The 26,002-nt window shown below is 40.0% G+C and overlaps 2 protein-coding genes across 4 annotated transcripts in view; one reads left to right on the plus strand and one right to left on the minus strand.

Annotated features, from left to right (window-relative positions):
* Nucleotides 1-9,054, plus strand: part of Npat (nuclear protein, coactivator of histone transcription) — a 36,166-nt gene extending 27,112 nt beyond the window's left edge. For both annotated transcript variants that reach the window (XM_076925227.1, XM_076925228.1), the window contains 5 exons: nt 1,138-1,253; nt 1,339-1,447; nt 4,943-5,003; nt 5,098-6,226; nt 7,454-9,054. In XM_076925227.1, the coding sequence (XP_076781342.1) occupies nt 1,138-1,253; nt 1,339-1,447; nt 4,943-5,003; nt 5,098-6,226; nt 7,454-7,531 (1,493 nt within the window). In that variant the 3' untranslated portion in view covers nt 7,532-9,054. The remainder of the gene's footprint in view (nt 1-1,137; nt 1,254-1,338; nt 1,448-4,942; nt 5,004-5,097; nt 6,227-7,453) is intronic.
* A 9,974-nt stretch (nt 9,055-19,028) lies between these two features.
* Acat1 (acetyl-CoA acetyltransferase 1) overlaps nt 19,029-26,002 on the minus strand; it is a 30,070-nt gene continuing 23,096 nt past the window's right edge. The window contains exons 9-12 of one of the 2 annotated variants that reach the window (XM_076925229.1): nt 25,041-25,154; nt 21,597-21,661; nt 20,140-20,297; nt 19,029-19,324 (exon numbers count right to left, since the gene is read on the minus strand). In XM_076925229.1, the coding sequence (XP_076781344.1) occupies nt 19,204-19,324; nt 20,140-20,297; nt 21,597-21,661; nt 25,041-25,154 (458 nt within the window). In that variant the 3' untranslated portion in view covers nt 19,029-19,203. Of the gene's footprint in view, nt 19,325-20,139; nt 20,298-21,596; nt 24,541-24,664; nt 24,783-25,040; nt 25,155-26,002 lie in introns of those variants that run through there. The other variant, XM_076925230.1, reaches the window with a different exon arrangement.

A 26,002-nucleotide genomic window follows, 5' to 3' on the forward strand; every position in this document is an offset into this window, starting at 1 on the left:
CTTTAAAATGGGCAGTCTCTTAAAATTCAAAGGTTTTCAATTGTGGTCTCTTGTCAAATCAAACAAGAAATATAAATACTTTCTTCAAGAAGGGAGAACCAGGACACAGTCACAATCTGAACAAAACAAAACAAAAATCCCAACAGTATAAATAATTCAGTGTCTAATGTCTGAGATTTACTATCTTCTGGGCTCCTCCAAAGTGACCCAAAAGGCTTGGGTCCTTCTCTGGCTCTGTCCTCTGCAGCCCACACAGCTTGTGTTCTAGGCTATGGCTGGTTCCACTGCACCACTGCCGCTGTTCTTGGTGGTCATTCCATAGTGCTGGCAGCTCCAAAAATCTGGTGTGCCTTGCTGCAACTGAGCAGACACTCCTGGGCTCTTGTCAGGGACTCCAGCTCTGCTATACAGTGCCAAGCCTCAGTTGTTCATGATCCTCGCATGCCTTCAAAACCTGGGTGACTTTTAAACTACCAAGTTTGGCTGTTTCTGAAACACAGCTTCTGTATGCTGACTCCAAGGAAACATTTCCAGAAGACTTCTCAGTGATGCTTGTCTGTTACTCACAATTGAACAGCTGACCGGCATCAACTGTCCCAGCAAAGCAGTGGTTTTACTTTAGTAGTTCTGGTCTCTTGTTAATCACAACCACTTCTTGAGCTCCAGCTGACCTAACACTACAGATTCTTCACACAAAAGGCCCAGTAGAGTCTTTGCTTCCCTCTGAGATTTAGGAAGCCAGGCTTCCGTTGTCTGCACTGCTCTCAACATTCTCATCTTCCAAGCTCCTACAGAACAGCCCATTGAGCTCTCAACACTCAAGTGCTTTTTTGGCCCAAAGTTCTTCCACAGTTCTCACAAAAATAAACTGGGCAGGTCTTCAGTGGGACACTCCTAATACCAACTTCTGTTTTAGTTAGGGTTATTGCTGAGATGTAAATGACCACAAGCAACCTGAGGAGGAAAGGGTTTATTTTGCTCAGGTCCATATAATCAAAACCAGTGAGGACAGTAACCTGGAGCTGATGCAGAGACGGTCAGGAAAGAAGATTTGGTCATAGAATTTGTTTCAAAATACTAATTTATTGTTGTCAGAAGATTTAGGGAGGAAATCTGATATTAGAATTGTTTTTTTAGGATCTGCCATCATAATTGCTTCTCCAGTCCAGCCTGTACTTCAAGGAATGGTGGGAATGATACCTGTGTCTGTAGTTGGACAGAATGGAAATACATTCTCTACTCCTCCTCAGCAGGTAGCATTTGTGAACTAAAAATAGTGTGGGGAAGCATTTCAAACAGCATAATAAATAGGATTCTTTCTCTTATTCTTTCTCCTAGGTCCTTCATATGCCTTTAGCAGCACCAGTTTGTAATAGAAGTATCACTCCGTTCCCCATTTCTCAAAAACCACAGAAGGCTCAGGGACTCAGAAACAAGCCTATTACAGGTACTTTTTTATAAAGAGTTAAAATCAACTTTATATCTCAAAAGCCACAACTGAATGTTTTCTTCTTAAATACGTTGTCTCTTCACTCTATCAAAAACCTGAGTTACCCTTGACACATTTGTCACTCACTTCAAATATTCTTCATTTTCTGTCATATCAGTTTTGTCCTATTCTGCTGTCTTCTTTGGGGTAGTGGTGGGGATATCATCAGTTCTCTAATTCATCCTATATTTGCTAGCTCAGTGACCCCTTCCCCCATACATATTAGAATATATAACTTCGTACCTAAACATTTCAGGAATTCCCTGTTGCTTATAGTATAAAATTGAAGCTCCTGGCTCCATGTGGTGGCAAATTTTGTATACCTCATCCATGGGAGACTGAAATGAGAAGCTAGACCAGGCCGAACAATTTGAGGTCCCTTCTTGAGAAAAAGGAAAGGAAATGAAGGAATCTCCCTGATCCACTAAGTATTCCCTGAGGATCTTCCAGGGGTTTTACTGGAGAGTGTTTATAATAGCTCCTTTTTACCTCCAGTGAGGTAACTGCAGTTGTGCATGCTTAGTGCCCACTGATGTGAAAGGAAGCCACTGTATTCCCAGGAACTGGATGGTTATGAGCCTCCATGTGAGTTCTGGGAAATGAACCCCAGGTCTTCTGGAAAAACAACCACATGCTCCTAACCACTGAGCCATCTCCCTATTTGGGGTCCTTAATACTTCTTGTGTTTAGATCTCTTTCTTTGTGTAGACTTTGGAAATTCTTGGCTATAATATTGAATACATTGTCTGAGCCTATAGATTTTATCAGTTTCTTCTACCCCTATATTCAGATTGAGTTTCTTGAATATAATCCTTTTTCTTAGAAATTTTGGTTCTTTCTTTCCTTCCCCGTTTATATATGTCTGTACTGCTCAGACTTACCTCCATCCCCGATATTTTTTTTTGTTTGTTTGTTTTTTGATTTTTTTTTTTTTTAGATTTATTTATTTATGTATGTGAATCCACTGTACCTTTCTCCAGACACACCAGAAGAGGGCATCAGATCCCATTACAGATGATTGTGAGCCATCATGTGTTTGCTGGGAATTGAACTCAGGACCTCTGAGGAAGAGCAGTCAGTGCTCTTAATTGCTGAGCCATCTCTCCAGCAATTAAGAGCAATTTTTTTATCAACAGATAAAAAAAACCAGATTTTTTTTATCTGTTTGCTTTTGTGTGTTGACAGTGCTTTCTTCCATGGCTTTGATGATTGGTTCTTTCAGTTTTAGAACTTTTCTGTGAGTCTTTTTATCATCTCAAGTTCCTTCATGAAATTTTGCTTCATTTTTTTATATTTTTTTCTTTGAATTACTGATTATTTTATGCACTCTGGTAACTAATTTTCTTGTCTAGATCAGTTTCCTTGTCTGTGTGTTTGTGTGTTTGAGTTCTTTATATACTTGTTATCCTGTTTTGAAATGGGACTCTGAAATTTTTTTTAAAATAAATGGATATCAGTATTTAAACAGTGAAAAAGAGCTGGGAGAAGGGAACAGTAAGAATGACCAGGTATATGGTTAGAGCATGGGCCCATAGGGAATAATGTGTGTTAGGTTTTGAGAAAGGAAGGACACATATAAAGCCTTAAGTTACACCTGAACTCTTTTTTTTTAATTACTTTTTGTTTTTTGAGCTCATAATTATCAATTCCCGTCCCTTTCCTCCCTCTCAACCGTCCCATAGCTCCTCGCCTCTTTTCACATCCATGGCTTCTTTTTTCATTAATTGTTGTTCTATTTTATATATATATAATATATATAAATTCCTAAATATAATCTGTTCAATCTGTATAATGTTACTATTATGTATATTTCCAGGGCTGATCATTGGCGATGGATAACCAACTGATGTACCATTCCCTGGGGAAGACTGTTTCTTCTCTTAGTTTTCCTTAGTTGCCTGTAGTTCCTTTTGATTTTTTTCCATTTATTTAGTTATTCATTTTACAGCCTGATCGCAGTTCCCCACCTCCCAGACACCTGAACTCTTAAAGTACAGAAGTATAAATAGCAAAAATAATAATAATAAAAAGGAAACTTAAAAAATTAACTTAAGTCAAAGATTAAAATGCTAAAATTGTGAAACTAAGATTGATGGGAAGAGCCCACTTGTTTACTTTATTCAGTCTATAAAGATGGTGTACAGCTTCTCCCTGCCATTGCCAGGGTAGGGCTTTGAGATTCAGCCTCAGACACCTTACTATACTTCCGCAGCAGTCTCCAGTCTGCTGCTTGGAGTCTGTTGTTCCCATCAGGATGCTGCCACACTTTCCCTGTTCTGCTTTTTCTGCAGTGCCAGTGTGTGGCTTCTCTGAGTAGTGGTGGGGGTGAGGAAGTGGTGAGGGCCTCTTGCCCTTCTCAGGTACCATGTCTATGGCATGTGGCTTCACTCTCCTCCAAGTACCTTAAGTTCATCCTCTAATTGGAGTATTTGTTTCTCCCCAGCTCTTCTGGTATGTTGTGTTCAGAGTTTTTGATACCATTTCCCTGGACCTAGCCCAGCATAAGCAGCCTGGTGTGGTTGGATACACCAGCTGGCTTTGTTATGGAAAAAAGCCCATCTAATCTACTCCTATCCCTACTTCATATGGCTCTTTCCCTTTTTTCTCCATTGGTGATTTTATTACTTTGACTTTATTCCATTCAAACTCCAGGTCTCACAAACACCACTTCTAATTATCATAGCTTCTTTCCCCAAGGTGCTTCGTTTTGTTCTTTTGTTTTTTGAGATAGGGTTTTTCTGTATAGCCCTGGCTATCCTGGAACTTGCTCTGTAGACCAAGCTGACCTTTAACAAGCAAAAATTCTCCTGCCTCTGCTTCTGTGCCACTGTCAGGCTCCAAGGTGCTTTCTTGAACATCTATATTGATCTAAGTACAGTTGAATTCCCTTCTCAGTTTCTTTGACATTTGTAGATTCGGCCAGCCACAGGTAGAAAATTTTAGAGTTAAAAATTACATTTGTGCCAAATACCTTTCTCATCATTTTTCTCTGAACAGTATAATATTGGCAATTAACATGGTATTTGTATTATATCATATAACTAACCTAGATATGATTAAAGGCTATATCTCTGTTATATGTACAACTCCATTTTTCTGTAAGGAACCTGGTCGTGTGTGTGTTATCCATGGAATCTGTTCATTTAGAGACACTGGTAGAGAATTGGTGCACTAAGTACCATCTGGAGCATTAGAAGTTGTGGCCCTGAAGGTTGAATTCATGTTTGCCTGAAATTAAACCAAATCATTGGGTCTGTATCTAGATTTCCTCTATAGAGTGGATGAGTCTATATTGTAAAACAGTATAAGTATTGAAAAAATAAGTATATGAAAGAGTTTTGTTTGCAAGTAAGCTGATTTACTCATTGTAATATCATCTGACTCTTTCAGAAGAATATATTCTTTCACAATGAATTAATTTTTAATTTCTAATGAATTCATTTATAATTCCAGGAAAACAAGGAAATAATTTGACAAATTTGTCCAGTCTTTCAGAAGCATGTCATACGCAAAGGTGAGCATAAAAATACATTGTATTGTAAGTTATTAAAATGCTTAAATGACTGATTTTGGGGGATTGCTAAAAATGAGATGTTTTGTTTTGGTAGAACTGAAGCTTCTGATAAGAATATAGCCACTGAACTTGGGAAAACATTGGAAGACACCACGATTCCCCTGTCAGCAGAGAGGGTAGTTCCTCCCAGCAAGCCTTTTGAAAGTCATAGGCGGGTGCTTTGTTTCGATAGTGCTGTTTCTTCTATTGCAAATACCCAGGGGCCACTGCAGAAGATAACCTCTCACAACAAAGAAAAGAAGGAAACCTTTCCTCATCTTGACTCACCCATTCTGCCCTCCACCTTAAAGCTACCTCCTAATAATGCCATCAAAAGAGAGAGAGAGAAAACTGTGCCCAAGATTTTATCTAAATCAGAAACTGCTTCTAGTCGACACACCACTGTGAAAGAAATTCAGTCTGAAAAGAAAGTTTCTCCCATGGAAATGGCCCTTGAATCTTTCCATAAAGCAACAGCTAACAAGGAGAATGAATTGTGCGGAGATGGGGAAAGGCCTAAGAATCCAGACGCCTCAAAACTGCCTGGCGGGCAGCAGAATGCGAGCTTGAGGAGTGAAAAAGCCATAGCCTCGCTGCAGGAATTGACCAAAAAACAAGCCACACCCTCAAACAATAAAAATGCCACTTCTGTAGGTGGGTCTGTAAAGGATCAAAAACAAGAGCAGAGTAAACCTGCCAGTTCATTAACTGGGGTAGAAATACTGCAGGATGTTCCATTGCACAGCCCAGCGAATAGGAATGCCGATACTGACCTGCCAGTACCCCGAACACCTGGCTCAGGAGCAGGGGAAAAGCATAAAGAAGAACCTAGTGACAGTATGAAGGCCCCCGCTAGTAGACGATGTGCTGAAGAAGGCAGCATGCCCAGAGTAATGGTCCCTCCTGTCACTGCAGACTTGCCTGCCTGCAGCCCAGCCAGTGAAACAGGCAGCGAGAACAGTGTGAGCATGGCTGCCCACACACTCATGATTCTCTCTAGAGCAGCAATTGCCAGGACTACAGCAACTCCTCTGAAAGATAACACACAGCAATTTAGAACATCTTCAAGGAGCACTACGAAGAAACGGAAAATTGAGGAATTAGATGAGTGTGAGAGGAACTCCCGCACTTCTAGTAAAAATCTTGCAAATTCATCAGTACCAGTGAAAAAGAAGAAAATCAAGGCAAGTTTGAAAGTTTTCATTTCAATTCCATTCCTATCCCTTCGTTCAGTGTTGACGTTAGAGAGTTTAGTAGTGTTTGCCGCAGCTACTCTCAAAACCATGCATGTACTTAGCAGTGTTTCCTAGTCACACAATGATACAAGTTGTCTTTAAGTATCATCCATAGGAAAAGTGAATGTTTCTGTCATGATATTGCTCAGGAATTTTTCATGCAAATACAGAAAGTGTGAAAGCCTGGGAAACTACCATTACATGAATTAATCAGTAAGACACTGCATGTTCTCCATCTCTTCCATAGTCTGTAATGATGGTTAACCTAGTAGAGTTTTCTGCTGAAAACACATGTCCTTGGTTTTTTCTTTAACCATGATTGTCTGTAGTAAGGCAGTACAAGGATAGTAGCATTAATAAATAAAATGCGTTTTTTTAAAATTTGTTTTACCAAATAGATTAAACGGAAAGTATGTGAATGCCATAGAGGAGAAAGAATAATAAGTTAGAGAAGTGGCATTTATAAAGGCTTGGTGACCTGCAAGCCTGAGTTTGAATTCTGTATCAAGTGTGTGTCATTCCTGTTGCCTGCCTGTTCATGTCTAGTCTCTGGTCTCTTCCTCTGTGCCTCATCATTTAACCTAAAATCGTCTCACTCTGTGGTTTTGTAGTCTGTTATATATAGACTAATACTTTAAAAAGCATCTCTTCTATCTTAATGTTTGGAGCTTGATGAGTGAGTGGTATTCTTTAATGTGTGTTAGCAAAGGGGTCAACTGGTAAAGATGCTTGTCTTCAAGGCTGATCCCCTATAGAGTTCAATCCTTAAGAACCATGTAGTAGCAGAAACACTCCCAAAAGTAGTACTGTGACTTATGCATACACATATGCACACAGTTAATCCGTAGAGTACAACAGTATCTGTTGGTAATGCTCTGTAAAGTTTATGAGTTGACAAAAATGACCACCTTAAAGGAAGCATGTCTCTCTTGTCTCAACATTCACATATATACTCTGGATTTGTTTTTTGCCTTTTGCCCTAAACTAACATTGAATTGGGTTAGTAAAACCTGTCTTTCCATATAGAAATAAATTCTAACAAACTCAAAAATGATGCAATTTTAATAATAATAAAGAACCTAATATAATGTTTTAGGTGATTTGCTAAGAAAATTACCTGGCCTAGAGTTTATTGTTTTTCCTTCTCTCTTTTGTTTGTTTGTTTTGTTTTGACAGAAAAAGAAGCTACCTAGTTCATTTCCAGCAGGAATGGATGTGGACAAATTTTTGCTCTCATTGCATTATGATGAGTGAACAAACACCCTGACATAGAGACCAGTAGCTATTTAAAACTAGTGTCCTTCAAACTGCGCACAGGAAATGGGGTAGAGAGACTGCAAACATGACCTGCACTTTGACTGTACTGAGGTTTCACTTTATATCTAAGTCATGCTGTTTCTGAAGCAGCTTCCTAGTTTGTAAATAGACTTTCATGGAATATTTGTATTTTAGAAAAAAGAACATAACGCAGAAATGTAAGTAAACCCAATCTGCAGAACTGTACAACTTTGACCCTGTATATTGTAGATGTGTATATTGTGTAAAAATAGGGCTTAAATCAACCTAATGTTCCCACACTGTCTTGATTGACTTCCTTGATGTCTGGGGCTTATTCTTCTGGAGTAGTTTCTCATCTCCTTGGGAGGAAGATGATAATTATTATAAATTACCTTCAGCCAATATTAGATAAGCCACTAAGTAAAAAATAATAATGATAACCACCTCAACTGGTTAGTAAAATATCTAATCAGAAAACAACAGTTGGATGATTTACCCCCTAGAGTCAATATTTTATCACCCTTCATAAATTTCAGTAAAAACTATATTTCTGAAGTTTTATACTTTATTCTGATCATCTATTCTCTTTGTTTTAAAGAGATTTTTATAAACCATTTATTAAGTGTTCTGATATTTCACTTACAACTTTTTGAAATCTTTTACAGAACATTAAGTGGTTAGACTATTGAGCCATAAAAATTTGAGTTATGTAGTAGTCGAGATTTCTTGATTATATGTAAACTTTCCCTAAGCACTGGGGATACAAAGAATTGCACTAATTCATAGACTTTTTAACATACTAGTGACCAATGCACATGTAATTTAAATCTTGTATGTAAAAGCTTATATGGAGGATTATCTTCTGGTGTCTTTGAAAGTCATGTCCATCATAAGATGTAAAAATGCAAATCATAGTTATATTGTAATTTAGTTTACCCTAAAATGGGATGTGTAAATAACTGTGTTTATACATAACCTATAGAACCTTGTGTTCTTTAAAGTGTTATAAATAGTTACTCTCAAAAGGTCCTTAGGGGAGTGAGAGGTGCCTTCTCTGTGTTGGACTGACTCAGAAACAACAGTCAAGTTGGCTTAACCTTTAAAGGAATGGCAGAAATTATCATTAATACCTGACCGATTGTGCCTAGATATTGAAGTGTTTTCTTAAGTTCTTACTGTTTAAATATCAGTATATTAGGATTTTTTTTCTACGGGTGTATATTTTATTAAAAAGTCACTTTCTTCAACCATTTTTTGTACTGGGCCTTTAAGAAATAAATTCATCCTATTGTAACAACAACAAAAAACGTCTTCAAGATATAAATTATGTCTTTTTAATTGTTAGATTTTACTGTACAAATTTATATTTTGAGAAATTTATATGACTATGATCTATTCTATTCCTAAGGAATTAATTAAGCATACAGCTAATGTTTACATAACTTAGCTTGGGTCTATCATACAGTTAGGTTTGAATAAATATATTTTTATTAACTTTACCAGTTTGATTTATATTGACAGTCCTATTTAGAAACTTTTGGTTAAATTTCTTTGTAGCTTAGTTTAATTCTCTGTGTTTCAGGAATTCATATAATGCAGGAAATTACAGATTTTCTTATGTAACTCATATGTGCTACATAATGAGAATTCATATATAATTAACTCATGCTTTTTTTTTTTTTTTTTAATAGCTTTATGTGTGTTTTTAGTCAGTGTCTTTTCCTGTAAGTCAGGCTGGCTTTGAATTCATTACACAGTTCAGTGACTGAATTCCTGGTCCTCATTATCTAACTTCCTCTAAGTGCCAGTATTGCAGGCTTGCACCTTATACAGATTGTCTTCAGGATTCCTGTCATGTTGTTTGTTTTGTTTTTGAGACAGGGTCTCTATGTAGTACTGGCTGACCTGTGTAGAGGCAACTAACATCAAACTCACAGGGATCCTCCTGCCTCTCTGCCTTCCAAGTGCTGGAGCTAAAGGCATGCATTACCCTTCCTGGCCTTCAAGATTCTTAGTGAACTAGCCTGAACCACTAGATAGTAAGTCCAAAGACAGTTTGTGTGCGTGTGTGTGCATGTGCACCGCTCACACAGACAGACACACAAAAGGATATCAGGTATTTTTATTTTTATTTGCCATTTTCCCTTAGGACAATGGTTTTCACTGGGCCTGGAGCTTGATAATTTTAAGCTATGCTGGCTGTCCAGCAAGTCCCAGCTATCCTCCTATATTTGTTTACTACATCTGAAGCAAGGGTGCAGACACACACAGCCATACCCGCTTTTTACATGGGTTCTTGAAATCCAAATCTGTTCTGTTTTCATTTTACAGATTTGGTTGCTTTGGGGGTTTTGGTTTTTTGTTTGTTTGTTTGTTTATTTGGGTTTTTTTGGGGGGTGAGGGGTCTTGAGGATAGGGTTTCTGTATGTAGCCCTGGCTGTCCTGAAATTGGCTCTGTAGATAAGGCTGGCCTTGAACTCACAGAGATTGGCCAGCTTCTGCCTCCCCAGTACTGGGAATAAAAGTATGTGCCACCACACCCAGCTACTACAGTTTTTAAAATAAACTTTCCTTTCCCATGCTCACATGTACTTCATCTTACCGTGATTCACAATTTTTTATAATTCTAAAGTCCAAAAACTTCTGACAACCAATTCTTCGGTCTCCAATTTAGCATTAAAGCCCACTTCTTGGCAAAGCATTATTAGACTGTGAAGCTTCTTACAATCCTTCCATTAATCAAAACATTCATATTTTATATTAAAATAGTGTGCTTAATTTGTATGTTATTTTGTAATATATGATACATTGTGTTACATTTTAGAAACCCAAAATATTCAGAATTGTGAAATGCAATTTGCTTGAAAAGTTGAGAGTGAAGGGTTACCTTTTGTCTGTTTTTAAGTGGCTACTGGCAATGTGCCGATTATATAAAATAATTACCTTTTACGTCTACCAGGAGACATTAAACTGGTTTGAGTTTTCCTTTCCTGAGGACCAGGAATGATATTCAAAGACTCTCCAGCTGTATCTTAAGAAAACACAGTAAGCCAAAGAAACAAACTTTATTAACTTGTAATGAGATGACAGACATTAGATACTGACTATTATTGTATATTAAAATCCAGGAAACATTTTTCTGAGTACTAGTATGAGCCAGGCAGTGTACAGACAGTGTACAGATGAATGCAATACAGTTCCTATACACTTAAGATTGACACTTGACAAATACAAAGGAAACATAAAGGGAAAAAAGTATAAAAAGAATCAACTGAATGCTCCTCCTATAGAACAGGATTTGAAGAAAGACAGAAATGAACAATTTTTTTTTTGTTGTTATTTTTCAAGGCAAGGTTTCTGTGTGTAGCCTCAGCTTGTCCTGGAACTCTCTCTGTAGACCTAGCTGGCCTCAAAGTCAGAGACCTACATGCTTCTGCCTCTTCAGTGCTGAGATTAAGGGCATTCTCACTATGCCTGAATTGAAGTCTTAATGGGTGGCAAAATTACTTGACTCAGGAATAAGAGATGAACTCTGAATTCTAATCCCAAAGCACATATTAAAGCAGCTTCCTACTTCTTGCTATCTTGTTTTCACTTCAACAAGAATATATACAACAAGTACATATACAACAAGCATGATCTGGATTAGCACATGATCTCTTAACTTTGTTTCTAGCTCTAAGACTCAGCTGAGAATATACAGACTGTTCAGCACAGAAAGATGGTGGTACATTGGGAATATATTCCAGGTCAGACTGACATTCAGTTACGAGATGGTGAAATAATGTATGTTCTGTTTAAAAAAACACATTCAGGTTTTTCCAATTATTACCCCAAATCTGAAAATTAGACAAGTTCAAGGTTGGCCTGCAGTTCAGTTAGAACAGAAAGAACTGTAGCATGTATGAACTAAACACCATGTGCATAGATTGTGTTCATTTGTTGCATCATTACTCTAGCTGTTAATATTCATGTTTTTTCAAGTATGACTATTATACTCCCTAATTTAGAATTGATGCTATCTCAAACTAAACTTCATTGAAATAAATTTTCAGAATATGTTAAGGTTATAGCTTAATTGATACTGAATAGCAAATGGAGGTTAAGATAGAGGCCCAAGCCTGTAATCCTGTAGCTGCCCAATGGCCACAGACAAACTGGGTTCACGAAACATGGAGCCAAGACAAAATTTTCTGATCAAGGCTCAAAGTTTAACATTCAGCACTTGTATACATAGGGAAAGCCCACCTGAACCCATCCTTTGTTTCAGCTGGATAACGTTGCAAAGCAGGCTTAGCAGGAAGTCTCTTCTAAGTTCTTGCAGGAAGTTGCAAGTGTAAACAAAGTGGCTGGCTTCACCTAAGTGTTAAAGTCCTGTGTGGCAAGCAAGGTCTGTTCAGACTGCTCAAGGCTACAAAGGGCACATAATCCCAGCACTTAAGAGGTTGAGGCAGGATCATTGCCATGAGCAAATGGTAAAGATCATGAGGTAAGTATCAGTAAAGTTCTTTTGGGTTTGATTTGGTTTTGAGAGGTTGTGGACTTAGCTCAGTGGTAAAGCACTTGCAAGGCCCTGGGTTTGGTCCTCAGATAACAATATTTTCTGTATTTCTCTTCACATTTTTTGTTTAATGTCTTATTTTAAGAAATCATCCCTCTGGAATTGATACTCCATGTGGATATCCGGTTAACCCAGTGCCATATATTAAAAGACTGCATTGCAGGAGCTTAGAGACCTCCAAAAACATGAGTCTCAGCAACTCAGGCAGGTTTCGGGCCCTACTTCTGCCTCAACTGGCCTGCCATGGTGCCTGCACAAGTTCATGTTACAGATTTCCTCACCTGGCTGTGCTAGTCAGTCTTGGTTTTTTATAGCCAGTGGTCACCTGCGTCTTGTAGTTCTGTATGCTTCTGTGGGCAACACCAGTTCCACCTTGCTAACACATGCAGCCTATACTACCTGATGTTAGACAGCTGGCTGCACTGAACTATGAAAGAGCCTGCAACTGTCCAGGTACCCAGGGAAAGAATGCAGTGAGGTTGATTCCAGGATGGATATAGAAGGCCAAACACATGTGCACTTAGAGGGAGGTCTGAGATGCTGGGTGGGGACCTCATCATTGGAAAGGGGAATGACTCTTTTCAGAGAAGTTAGGGATCTCTTTGGCAAAATAGAGTACATATGTGCATATAGATATATCTATATCTGTGAACTAAGTCATGTAGTATTTTAATTTTAGACACTGGAATCAGGTTAAGGTTTTTAGTTTGTTTTTATTCTTTTTTCTTTCTGAAAAAGTACCTTTAAATGGCCAGTTAGGTCTTTGGTAGTGATGCCAATTAATCCTTGGTGAATTTAGAAGTGTTCTCAAGTCTAAGTCTACAATGGAACAAGAATGTGTGGTGTAAGCCTGTAGTTCCATCGGTTGGGCTGTGACAGCAGAAGGAAGAATAGTAGTTGAAGGTCTGTCTTCTTGGGTACATGGTAAGTTTGAGGTCAGTCTGGGCTACGTTAAATTCTGTCTCAAAAACAATATTACCGGATAGCATCTAGAAGTTTTTTTATATATATATTCAAGGGGATACCATTTTCATTTAAATACTTCATATCCTAGAACAATGGTTCTCAACCTGTGAATCTTGACCCTTTTGGGGGGCCACATATCACATATCTTGCATATCAGATACTAACATTACAATTCATAACAGTAACAAAAGTACAGTTATGAAGTATCAACAAAATAATTTGATGGTTGGTGGTCACATCAGGAACTGTACTAATGGGTCACAACATTAGGAAGGTTGAGAAACACTGGTCATGGGGGGATTTAAGTTTAATGCAAGTCTATCTAGTATCCCTAAAGACAGCAAGAAGAGACAGCTGTGGTCCTGAGTAGTTCCAAGTGAGGCTGCTATTGTATATATCAGGGTTAAGTTATAAGTCATGAACTTTGCATAATTTCTTCTTTAAAGAAGAAATTAACACATTGAATTGTTTCCTTCCACCATGTGTATTCTCAAGATCAAACCCAGGTCGCCGGGTTTTGGAGTGAACACACTTATGTTCAGAGCTATCTCACTGGTCCTGCTTGCACAATTTAAAAGGGACTGCAGTGTTCCCAGGACATAGTTGCTGTGGACATTCTAATCCTGTGAACCCCTGTGATTACTGGCCTTTGGGAGTAGGGCTCTGTTTCCTTCCCATTTGAAGGAGTTCATGATAATACTATAAAGTGTGAGTTACTTACTGGTAACAACTAGCTGTACATTCTGAAACGTTTTGCCTGGCTTGGATAAGAAACTTATATTCACTTACATGGAGCTTGAGTATGCACTGCATACCCAGTAAGAATCTAGTCTCTCTTGCACACTTTCCTTCTAATTCTTATTGGCAGAACTTTCTGAGGCAAGGAACAGGGAAGGTTCTTGATATATAGCAATAAAACAAGAGGTCAGTTTGATCCTTGTTGAAATGGAAAACACTGGATGCCACTTTTCCTGTCTTGTTTGTCTCTGGCATGCACTTGTTAGGAACCTTGAAGACTAAATCTGAGACTTGCATCGCTTGCCTAAGAAGGCAGGGGTATCTCTGCCTGATCTCTAGCCACCCTTCAAAGGGCAAGAAATAGTAAGAGCAGTAGTGGAGCCAAACCCATATTTGAAGAGAGGTGTCTCTAGTAATTGTTCCCGTTTTGGCCATTGGTCTTGTGTGAACTGACTGAGGAGTGTCAAGAAACAGCCCTGTTTGAAGCTTCTTGTATCCACCAGTTTGTTAGACAAGGCTAGTTCCAAGCATTGCAGTGTGACTTAGCAAGAATAGAACTGAGGTAAGGGTGTGTCTGTTGTGTATCTTATGTCTCTACCTTTTTTTGTTTGTTTGTTTGTGGTTTTTGGTTTCTTTTTTTTTTTTTTTTTTTTTTTTTTTTTGGTTTTTTTTTCGAGACAGGGTTTCTCTGTGTAGCTCTGGCTGTCCTGGAACTCACTCTGTAGACCAGGCTAACCTCGAACTCAGAAATCCGCCTGCCTCTGCCTCCCAAGGGCTAGGATTAAAGGCGTGCGCCACCACCGCCCGGCGTCTCTACCTTTTTCATTTTTATTCTTAATCATGAATATCAGTGTGGTTTTGTGTACAAGTCCAAATGAAACCATTAGATCCCATGGAACTGGAATTACAGATAGCTAGGAGCCACCCAGTATGGGTGCTGGAAACTGAACTTGGGTCCTTTGGAAGAACAGTGCACACTCCGTGCTTCCAAGAATGAGCCAGAACCATTTCTCTAGCACCATTCTCCTAATTTGAGATGTGTTTTTTTACTGAGCCAAAAGCCTACTAATAACATAGATGGGTTGGCCAGCAAACTCCAAATCTCCCTGCCTAGTCTCTTTTTTTTTGCCTCTCTTGCCCTGTGCTAGGGTTAGACATACAGGCTGATCTAAGCTTTTGTGTGGATGCTGTAGATCTGAGATCATGTCCTCATGCTATGTGACAGGCACTTTACTGAGGAGTTTGCTGAGTCCCCAAATTTAGTTTTGATTTGCATTTCTCTGATGGCTAAGGATAGTGAACATTTTCATATTTACAAACCATTTCTACTTCTTAAGAACTGTTTGCTCACCTGCACAGATTGATTGGGTTATTTGGTGCCCCCCCCCGTTATTTTTCTTTATATATCATGAATATATTCGTCTGTCAGATGAATAGTGAATATTTCATTCTGTAGACTGTCTTTCCATTCTATTAACTTTACTGTGCTGAATTTTGAATTTTGTGCAATCCCATTTCTCTGTTCTTGCTCAGCTTTCCTGGGCTGCTGGAATTCTTGTCAGTACTTGTTTTGTTCCTATATTGAGATCTATCTCCTCTTGTTTTCCTGTAGTGGTTTCAAGGTTTCGGGTCATTAATTAATGTCTTTGATCCATTTTAAAACTGGGTTTTGTACAAGGGGAATATAATTTGGAGGATTTCTTATGTCCCTTTTGCTCCCAAATAACTGCAGGGCATTTCTGTGCCAGCTCTAGCCCATTAGAGACATGGTATTTTTATTAACAAGCTGCATACACTATGCTGAGCAGGTTCTGAGCTATTCTAACCCTCTAAGGCTGTTTCCCAGCCATGTGCTCCTTTACCTTCAGTCTGAGTCTTGTCTTGGCTCCCTCTAGTCCATGTGTGTTCTCATGGCTGCTCTTTCCTCATGACTGACCTTGTGGTGAACCTTCCTGGTCCATCCACATGTGTAACTTTAATTTTTTCAAAACCTGTTTTTAATGATGGTTCTTGAACACTTTAACCTCCCTTTTAGCCCACCACCCAGGAGATGTAATAGAAAAGAAAGGATACAGGGGTGGGATGGGGTAGTGGACCTGTTTAGAAAGGTTCTTTGGAGCAACTCATGTGGAAATCGTCAGTTCAGTTCCTAGGTTAACAGCGGCAGCTTGATCCACTCAACGCTTCACAGATACACCAGCAGTCAAGTTCCGTGGAATTGGGTTAACAAACATGAATCAGCATCAATGGCACTACCTAACAGAGACAGCCCGGCCTTAGCCTCAGTGCAGGTAAGCAGGAGGGACCCAGAGGGACGCCGGAAGTCCTCAGCTGTGCTTCTCTCAGGGAAGCAAAAATCAGTGAAGACTGCAGACCCACAAGCATTGCACAGCTAGCTCTCTAAGCAAGCCCAGCCAAACCTCTATCACTGTACATTGGGCTAACATCACAGGCCTCCAAACATCACAAGTCCTATACTTAAGTAGTCAGCCTAACTGCAGCACACCACCAGAAGTTTTTTGGTGTTTCTCTCTAAGGAGTCCCAACAAATGCAGCTCAACTACATAAGGCTGACCAATATATCGTGTTGTTAGCACAGAATCCTTCATCACATGTCCTTTCACATGCTTTGCTTTAGCAAAACATCCTTTCACTTGTCTGCTTCAGTGAAACGTTCCTTGTGTTTGCAGCAGGAAACCAACCAACCAACCAACTTTCCAAAGAACCTTTAAGCTCCCACTTTACTCATGGCCTCTCCACACTTTATTCTTTTTCTCTCTCCCTCTTCCATCTCTTTCTGGGATCCCCAGACTAGGATTGGAGGTCCTACCCTATTCTCTTCTACTCTGCTAATTGGCTGATCAACTAATTGGCTTTAGTAACTAATCATAAGTGGTAGAAACGATTTTTACATAAGAGACCAGAGATGTTTGACTATGCCATCTTCTGGACTGCAGCCACATTTGGGCATAGAAATCATCAGCTGAATATACAGTGCACAAAACACCCCAACAGGTAGGTACAGAGTTTAATTTCATTCTTTTGTGTGAGGACATCCAGTTTTCCCGGCATCATTTGTTCCGGAGGCTTTCCCTTTCAACAACTCCTGAGAGTCAACCATAGCCGTGGGTTTAGTTCTGGGTTCTGTACTCTGAAGTTTTGTTCTTGAATCCCTCCCCTGGATGTTATATTGGTGAGTGGCAATAGACTCAGATATTACTGTTGAGTTTTGTTAAGTGAATGATAAAAATCAAGAGGAAAGGAAAGGACATGACCGCTCCTAGGTTTGGTGGAGGAGAAACTTCGTTACAGGTATGAGAACATAGCTAGAGTTACAGCTTGGAGAGTCCAGCGCAGGCATGATCAGACTGAGCTGGGCCATGTTGGGGGAGGGGAAAAGAGGGAGAGGAACCAGGTGAAGCAGCTAGGACACCAGAGGTACAAAAATGGCGGGCAACCAAAATATCTGGATTATATAGAGAAGAGCCTCTGGGGGAAGGGTATGCCAGCCATAGTCCTGTAACAGGTTGGGACTGAGGGATGCTGGGAGAACCAAGAGGCCAGGTCTGCTTTGATATTCTAAAAAGGCACCTCAGCCATTTATCCAGGGTTTGGAACTTCACATTCAGTATTATGAAGTTGAGTATATCAACATTCATAATGTATATGCTTTCAATCATTTCTTCTCCTTTTCCCTCCTTTCTTCCTCTACTCCACCTCACTCCCTGCCTCTCTTTCTGTAGTGCAGGGATAGAACCCAGGGCTTTGGGTCTGTTGGGCCAATGCTACCAACTGACTACATTCTCAACCCTCTTCTGTCTTCTTAGTGGATTGTTCCCTTCATTAATATACAGTGACATTCTTTGTCTTGTCTGACAAGCTGATTTGAAATCTAGCTTTTATCACTGATGTATAAAGCTACACCTACTTGCTTTTAGCTTCTACTTGAGAGCGTACGGTTTTCCATTCTGCCACTTTTAGTCTGAGTCTTTGCCAGATAACACTTTTTTTGGTTTTTTCGAGAGAGCATTTTTTTCTCTGTATAGTCCTGGCTGTCTTGGAACTCATTATTAACCAGACCGGGCTGGTTAAGTAGACCCGGATCCTCCTGCCTCTACCTCCCAAGTGCTGGGATTTAAAGGCATGCACCCAGTGGGTCATGTTTTTGACTTAATATTTTTAAGTTTTATGTTGAACCCATTAAAAATTTGAACTGAGGATATTTTCTCATTACAGTAATTTTGTTAATTCTCTGGCTAGCCTGGATACTATTTTTTCTTCCTTACTCATTCTATAGCTCCACTGGTTTACTAAGTCTGTCTTTCTCCTGGTTCTCAGTTCCTCTCATGGAATTTATTCTTTGTTGTGCTCTTGGGTCTGTGACTGTTTCTTCCTTCTCTGTAGGACTCTTTTAAAGAGCCACTGTGCTGGCTTAGTGGACATGGGTTGCTATAGCTTGTGCTCACTTGGTAGACTTAACCATCCTTTTTAAAATTTTCATTTGCATTCACATAACTTTACTTGAAACCAATTTTGACTGTCCAAGGATTAAAGTTCAAAACCAAAACAAAAAACAAACAGCCAAAGTGTTCATTGTAATGGCAGAATAGAAGTCCATGGATGTTAGATTTGGGGGCTTGAGAGAGTCAAGGAGCTTTGTGGCTGCTGTTGTGATGGTGAATGGTGGCCTTCCTGGAGGAACCCATCTGAGATTTTTCTCATTTCTTTGGTGTATTTATTAGACATAAAAATGCTGGAATTTTTATTCTACCTTCATCAGGAGAGAACCTGCATTACAAATTATCTCCTAGAATGGAGGCTTCTACTTGTACCAGCAGCAAGTGAGGTAGGAAAGCATAATGTTTCATTTCTCTGGTTTCTGTTTGCAATACAGTGTACAAGTCCTTCCTGGCTGTGTGTCACCCAGTGTGGGTCCTGGGAACCAAATGTCTTCTGCAAGAGCAACAGATGCTCTTTTGTTTGTTTGTTTGTTTGTTTGGCTGTCATAGAACAAGCTCTGTGGACCAGGCTGACCTTAAACTCAAAGATCTACTTGCCTGTCTCCAAATGCTGGGATTAAAGCTATGAACCACCCAGCTAGCAACAAATGCTCTTAACTGCTGAGCCATGCCTCTAGCGCCTACATTGCTATTTCAAATAGTAGAATGTCAGACTGTTGAAGTTTCCCAACCCCACCCCAAAAAAAGATTAAAGGAGAAGAAATTTTTATTTGTAATTTCAATGGGTTTTTTGATATGATTTTTAAAAAATTTTTAATAAAAAATAATAAAAAATGAAATAGCTTCTGCTGAATATAACCTGGCCCAAAGAAGTCACATTCACTTCAGCAGGTCACATGGAACTGTCTCCTAAAACAAGTTGTCTACAGCTTCTCAATCAGCACCGCGGAAGCACCTCCTCCTCCATTGCAAATACTAGCCAGACCGAATTCTCCTTGCTTCAAGGCATGAGCCAAGTGAACAACAATCCGGGCTCCAGACATCCTAGGATTAAGAAAGCATTTAATTCTTTAATCAAGAACAAAATTTAGGACTAACCAGAAAAGTTTCTATTCCAGATTGACTTCCTGAAAATCCAGTACTTGTGGGTAAGTACTTTTAAGTTTAGACAATGAATTTCAGGAAGAGGGTTACAGTTCTTATAGAAACCTGAGCTTTAGTTTCTTTACCCAACACTGTTAGTGTCCTGGATAGTTTTATGTCAACCTGACACAAGTTACAATCATTTGAGAAGAGGGAGCCTCAACTGAGAAAATGTCTCCATAAGATCAGGCTATACAAAAGCCTGTAGGACACTTTCTTAGTTACTGATGTGGGAGGGCCCAGCCCACTGTGGATGGTGCCCTCCCTAGGCGGGTGGTCCTGGGTTCTATAGACAGCAGGCTGCAAGCCAGTAAGCAGCACCCATGGCCTCTTCATCAGCTCCTGCCTCCAAGTTGTTGCCCTATTTTGAGTTCCTGACCTCACTTCCTTCAGCAATAGACTACCATGTGAAAATATAGCCCAAATAAACCCTTTTCCTCTCAAATTTGCTTTTGCACATGGTGTTTCATCATAGCAATAGATCCCCTAGCATAGAAGATACACACAGCACAGAAACCCTAAGGCAGTTAGGTTTTAAGCCACAGATGTGCTAAGTCTGTGCTCACTGCTAGATTTTATCCCAGAAACAGTGATGCTCTTAAAGACGGACAGGAAGGAAAACTGCTAATCAAGAACAACGGAGTGTGCTGAGCTGAGGCAGCTGTAGACACAGAGGCGGCTGCTGGCCTGGCTCACACTGCTTGTTAGATACTCACCCAATTGGATGGCCCAGAGAAACAGCTCCTCCATGGATATTTACTTTTTTGGGGTCAATGTCCAGCATTTTAATGTTGGCTAGTACAACCACACTGAATGCCTCATTTACTTCCCACATGGCAATGTCTTCTTTTTTCAGTCCTGCATATTTAAGAACCTAAAAATAAATTTCAGGATGATTATCCAGAAATATTTAGCAATCAAAACTTATTTTCATTATTTTCTGGAGATTTTATAGTTTTGGTTTATATTTCTCCTTTTAAGTAAATAATTGCTTAAATAGGAAGGATTTTTTTAAAGGGTTTGTTTTTCAGAGTTTGCTTTTCTGTATTATAATCAGAATTGTGTTTGCAATTACATTATAGTATAATACAGTCCCCACAAGTGTTTGAAAAGGTGCATTCTCTGTATGAAAAGTACTTCATGCTATATGTCCGTAAGATCTCCCTTGCTGGCTATGTGTTTAGTTTTCTACTCTTAGAGAGTTTTGTCTGTTCCCACGTGTCTCCTCAGTTTCTCTAGAAAAGCTGTGCTGATTATCTCAGGCACAGATATCACAGGTCTTCTTGTGAAATCTTTGATCATGTTTGCTTTCACTAAACATGACCATCTTGAAGGGAAGGGATTCTTGTGCTAATGGTGGTATCCTTATAATAATACCATTTTAAAATATTGCCAAAGTCCTTTTTGTTTAGAAATTTTACCATTAGCTGCTAATCTAGTGCATTCATTTTCAAAAGTGTCTGCTCCTGTGTGAATATCTGCCACCTTGTGTTATGTCTGGTCCTTCTCTATTCTTACAGTTACCTTCTTTATCTGTATAATTCTCAGATGTCAACTCTAGTTGGATGGGGTGGTGTTCACCTCTAATCCTAACACTCAGGAGGCTGAGGTAGGAGGATCTCAAGTTCAGTATGTTCAGAAAACATAGCAAGAACTTGGCAAACAAACAAAAGGTCAAGTTGAGGCTATCTCTTATAAGCATACATTTGCTGAACACATCTGAGATCCCTGAACCCCTAAGTGTCCTGTTCTTTCTTTGCCTGTGAGTGGCTTCCCACAGATTTGGTTGTATTTGCCTTTGGAAACAAAAGACAACAATGTGGGTTCACTGAGTCTCCAGTTACTCTTTAGTACATGCCATGCAATCCATGGTTCCTTTCAGCATAGAAAAACCTCTGCCAAGCCCCTATTCACTTTGTGTTCTAGACCTGGCACCTTTCTTTTACCACTCGAGGTGTAAGCACTGGAATGATTTACAAGTGATTCAGTATCCACTTCTAATCCATTCTAATGAATATGGAGTTTGAGGTTTCCTGACAAGTTACTATTTTCTGAAATGGAAAGGCTCAATACCAATCATCTCTGCTTCTAAAAATGAACATTTAAAATGTAGAAACTACAATCTTGGTACCAGAAGTTGCTATAATGGGTACAGCCCCTCCTTTTTTCTTACCTTAGGCACGGCATATGCAGGTGCGAGTGGAAAATCAATAGGGTCTACAGCAGCATCAGCAAATGCTGCAAAAACAATAACCATTAACTCTTACATATACCAAGAGGCTTCATCTTTGTATATAAGACTCAGAACCCAAGCTAGCAAATGCACATTGCACAATCTCTATGCCATGTGTGACTTGTATTTGCTCTTCACAATCTCTATGCCATGTGAGACTTGTATTTGCTCTTCACAATCTCTATGCCATGTGTGACTTGTATTTGCTCTTCACAATCTCTATGCCATGTGTGACTTGTATTTGCTCTTCACAATCTCTATGCCATGTGTGACTTGTATTTGCGCTTTTTTATGTTTTAAGGCGGGGCATGTCTGTGTGTAGTCCTGCCTGTGCTTTAACTCACTCTGAAGGCCAGGGAAGCCTTAGCCTCATACTTATTGCTCCTACTTTCTAAGTGTTAGGATTAAGGATCTATGCCACCACACCCAGCTACACATCGCTCCTTTTGTAAGAGTCTATTCTTAATGAGATTACAATAGTTTCAAAGATACTGATTTGCCTGGGGAGAGGTTAAAGACAATAGCACGATCAAGGACAGTGGTTTCCAACCTATGTAATGCTGCAACGCTTCCATACAGACCCTCGAGTGCTGACCCAAACCATATCATTGTTTTTGTTGCTGCTTCCTAACTGTAATGTTGCTACTCTTAGGAATTGTAATATAAATACTTGATGTGTGTGATTCCTGTGAAAGAATTTGTCTTAGGGTTTTATTGCTGTGATGAAACACCATGACCATGGCAACTCTTTCTTAAATACTTTAGATTTATTTCTATGATTTTATGTGTATGTTTTGCCTTCATGTGTGTCAGTGCACCACACATGCTGGTGCTTGAGGAGGTGTAAACCAACTCTTCAGCTGTACCATGGCAACTATTTAAAGGAAACCATTTAATTGGGGCTGGGTCATAGTTTAGTCCATTATCACGGCGAGAAGCATGGGAGTACTCAGGCAGACATGGTGCTGGAGAGGAAGACGAAAGTTCTACATTCCAGATCAGTAGGCAGCAGGAAGAGAACTATGAACCTCTAGGCCTGGTTTGAGCTTCTGAGTCCTCAAGTGAGGCACTTCCTCCAACAAGGCCACACCTCCTAATATTGCCACTCCCTATGGACTTATGGGAGCCATTTTTATTCCCACAGGGTTTTTCAACCCTCAAATGGGCCTGTTGTGGTATCTTTTCACAGCAATAAAAACCTTAACTAAGACTTGTTGGGACATACAGGTTGAGAACCACTAGTCTCGGAACAGTTGGGAGCACATGCTGTTCTTCCAGAGCACCAGATCTAGTTTGGTGGTATAACTCAGAGGTAGAGTTCATAAGGCTGTTTGTTCAATCCCACGTACCACAAATATAAATAAAAGCCTATGACAGCAGCTAGAATAAAATTAAGCTATTATTATAAATATAAAGCAAATTGTATTTAAGTCCTTATACAGAAGGCATAGCACATTTTAAAGGTGAGAAATACAGGTTGGCAAGATGGCTCACTGAGTATACACATGTCTACAGACCTCAGTTCAATCGTAAAACCTATGTAAAGGTGAAGGGTGAAACCAACTCCACAAACAAGTTCATATGCGTGACTTCCACATGCATATCAAATAAAAGCAATAACTTTTGTTTGGTTTTTTTCTAGGCTCCTAATTCCATATTCTTTATTCCATCTGGCTGTGGCTTTTGGTAAAGCATAACTTTTCCTTTTCCCTACTCATATAGGATTAGATAACAGGAGTTGTTGGTTTTATATAATACTTAAGAAAACTATTGTGTGAGGTTATTTTGTGTGAGGGTGGGAGTGGGTGCACCTGTGGAGGTCAGAGGACAATTTGTGGGAATGAGTTCTCTACCTTCTTCCACGTAGGTTACAAGGATCCAACTCAGGTTATCAGGTTTGGCAGGAAGCACCTTTTACCCACTGAAATACCTTGCCAGACCTTAAATCATTATATAAAGTGGAGTTGTTATAAATATATTAAAGGAACTTCTATCAATCAAAACAGACAGAGATGGCCAACTCCACTATCTGTTACCAAGGAGAGACACCGTTTCCAAAACTAAAGATGGAATGTAATTGGGAAAAGCACCTTGGGCCTTCAGAGACAAGAACACACATTCACACACAATTTTTATTTTAATTAAAGACAGAGACCTGGGCAATGGTGGTACATGCCTTTAATTCCAGCACTTAGGAGGCTAGCCTGGTCTACAGAGTTCTAGGCCAGTCAGGACTGTTACACAGAAAAACAGTCTCAAAAGAAAAAAGGGTTGGGGTAGACAGGGTCAAGCCAGGCTTGGTGGCACAAGCCTCTAATCCTATCTAGGGAAGCTGTTGGCAGACATAACAAGATCAAAACCAGCCTGGGCTACAAGACTGAGTTCAGGCCAGCCTGAGTCCCTGTACCAAAAGGAGAGCTGGAGATATATAGCTTGGTGACAGAATACTTGCTTAGGCTAGTTTTATGTCAACTTCATACAAGCTAGTCATCTGAGAGGAGGTAGCCTCAAGAAAATGCCTCTAGCAAGTTGTTAGATGGAGTTCAGGGAATCCTGAGGAAGATTATAAGAGCCAGAGGGATCAACACCACAGGAATACAGCCCACAGAATCAGGTAAGCAAGGCCTCTAGGGCTCAAAGAGACAGAACCTACAATCGGGGAGCCTGCAGAGGTTAAGGCCTAGGTCCTCTGCATATGTCACGTAGCTTGGTCTTTTGTGAAATTCCTAACTGGAGTGGGGTTTTCTCTTGACTCTTGCCTGCTTTTGGGACCCTTGTCCTCCTACTGGGTAGTTTCAACCAGCCTGGATGCCGGGGAATGTGCCCAGTCTTACTGTAACATTCTGCCATGTTTGGTCGACATCCCTGGGAAGCCTGCTCTTTTCTGAAAGGAAACAAAATACTGGATGGGGAAAGGAAGGGGAGGGGAGGAGCTGGAGGAAAGGAAGAAGGGGAAACTGCAGTAGGGGTATAATATACGAAAGAAGAATGAATAAAAATAAAAATACCTCCATACTGTCAGGCTATAGGCAAGTCTGTAGGGCATTTTCTTAACTAGTGATTTGGGGGAGGGGAGGGCCCAGCCCATTGTAGGTGATGCCATCCCTGGTCTGGTGGTCCTGCGTTCTATAAGAAAGCAGGCTGAGTAAGCAACACCACTCCATGACCTCTGTGTCAACTCCTGCCTAACTCCTGCCTCGAGATCCCTGCCCCATTTAAGTTCCTGTCCTGACATCCTTTGGTGGTGAGTTGTGATGTGGCAGCGTAAGCTGATTCCACCCTTCCATCTCCAGGTTACTTTGTCATGGCGCTTCATCTCAGCATTAGTAACCTGACTAATTCTCAATACCGAGGGGGGGAGGGGAACAAGGTGAGAACATTTACCTGCAATTCGTGCCAACGGCTTAACACTGAGCCTCTGGGCTGCCTCTGCAGTCATGAGAACCACAGCAGCTGCTCCATCATTCAATGTGCTGGCATTGGCAGCTGTTATTGTGCCTGAAATCAACAAAAATCAAGTCACATTCATTTCACTGCATCCATTCTGCTCTCTCCCACAAATACTCACAGAGCACTGTCTGGGTTATTAAGTGAATAGATGTATTATAGATAGGCTTGGAGGTCATTTCTGCCCGAGGGAACATGCACAAAGCTAGCTCCACAGTGAGTGTCAAGAGTGCAGTGTGGAAGTTTCAGAGATAGTTCAAACACAAGGTAGCACTGGGTTACTGTTTCTTCTCAGCATCTCTGCATAGCCAAACTATAGCACACTCAATGTGTGCTCCAAATCTATGTCAGAACCACGTATTCTCTAAAATCACTTGAGCCAAATGTCAGTGAACTAAAACCATTCAGCTACAGACTTTAAATCAGATTTCTATGTATACAAACTGTCAGTGAAGCTATTTTAATACTGACAGTGGAGCCCTTGTTACAGTCTACTAAAACTATACTCTTTTGAAACAGGGTCTCACTATATAATGTTGGCTAACCTGGAACTCACAGAAATCCACCTGCCTCTGCATCACAAGAGCTAGAATCAAAGTTGTGTATCACCATATCAGCTTACCATGTACTTTTATGTTCATTTGGGTGTTTGGGGTTTTTTTGTTTGTTTGTTTTCTTTCAAGACAGGATCTCTCTGTACAACCTTGACTGTCCTAGAACTCAATCTGTAGATCAGGTTGGCCCCAAACTCAGAGATCTTGCCTTTGCCTGCCTACTGGGATTAAAGGTGTGCACCACCACCACCTGGCAACACGTACTCTTCCACTATAAACTTGTGTGAGAATGACTAGAAAGATGACCGCCCATTTCTGTACTGGAACTGAGCAATTCTATCAAGA

This window comes from Arvicanthis niloticus, chromosome 26 (assembly GCF_011762505.2).
Source record: "Arvicanthis niloticus isolate mArvNil1 chromosome 26, mArvNil1.pat.X, whole genome shotgun sequence".
NCBI classification, from domain to species: domain Eukaryota; kingdom Metazoa; phylum Chordata; class Mammalia; order Rodentia; family Muridae; genus Arvicanthis; species Arvicanthis niloticus.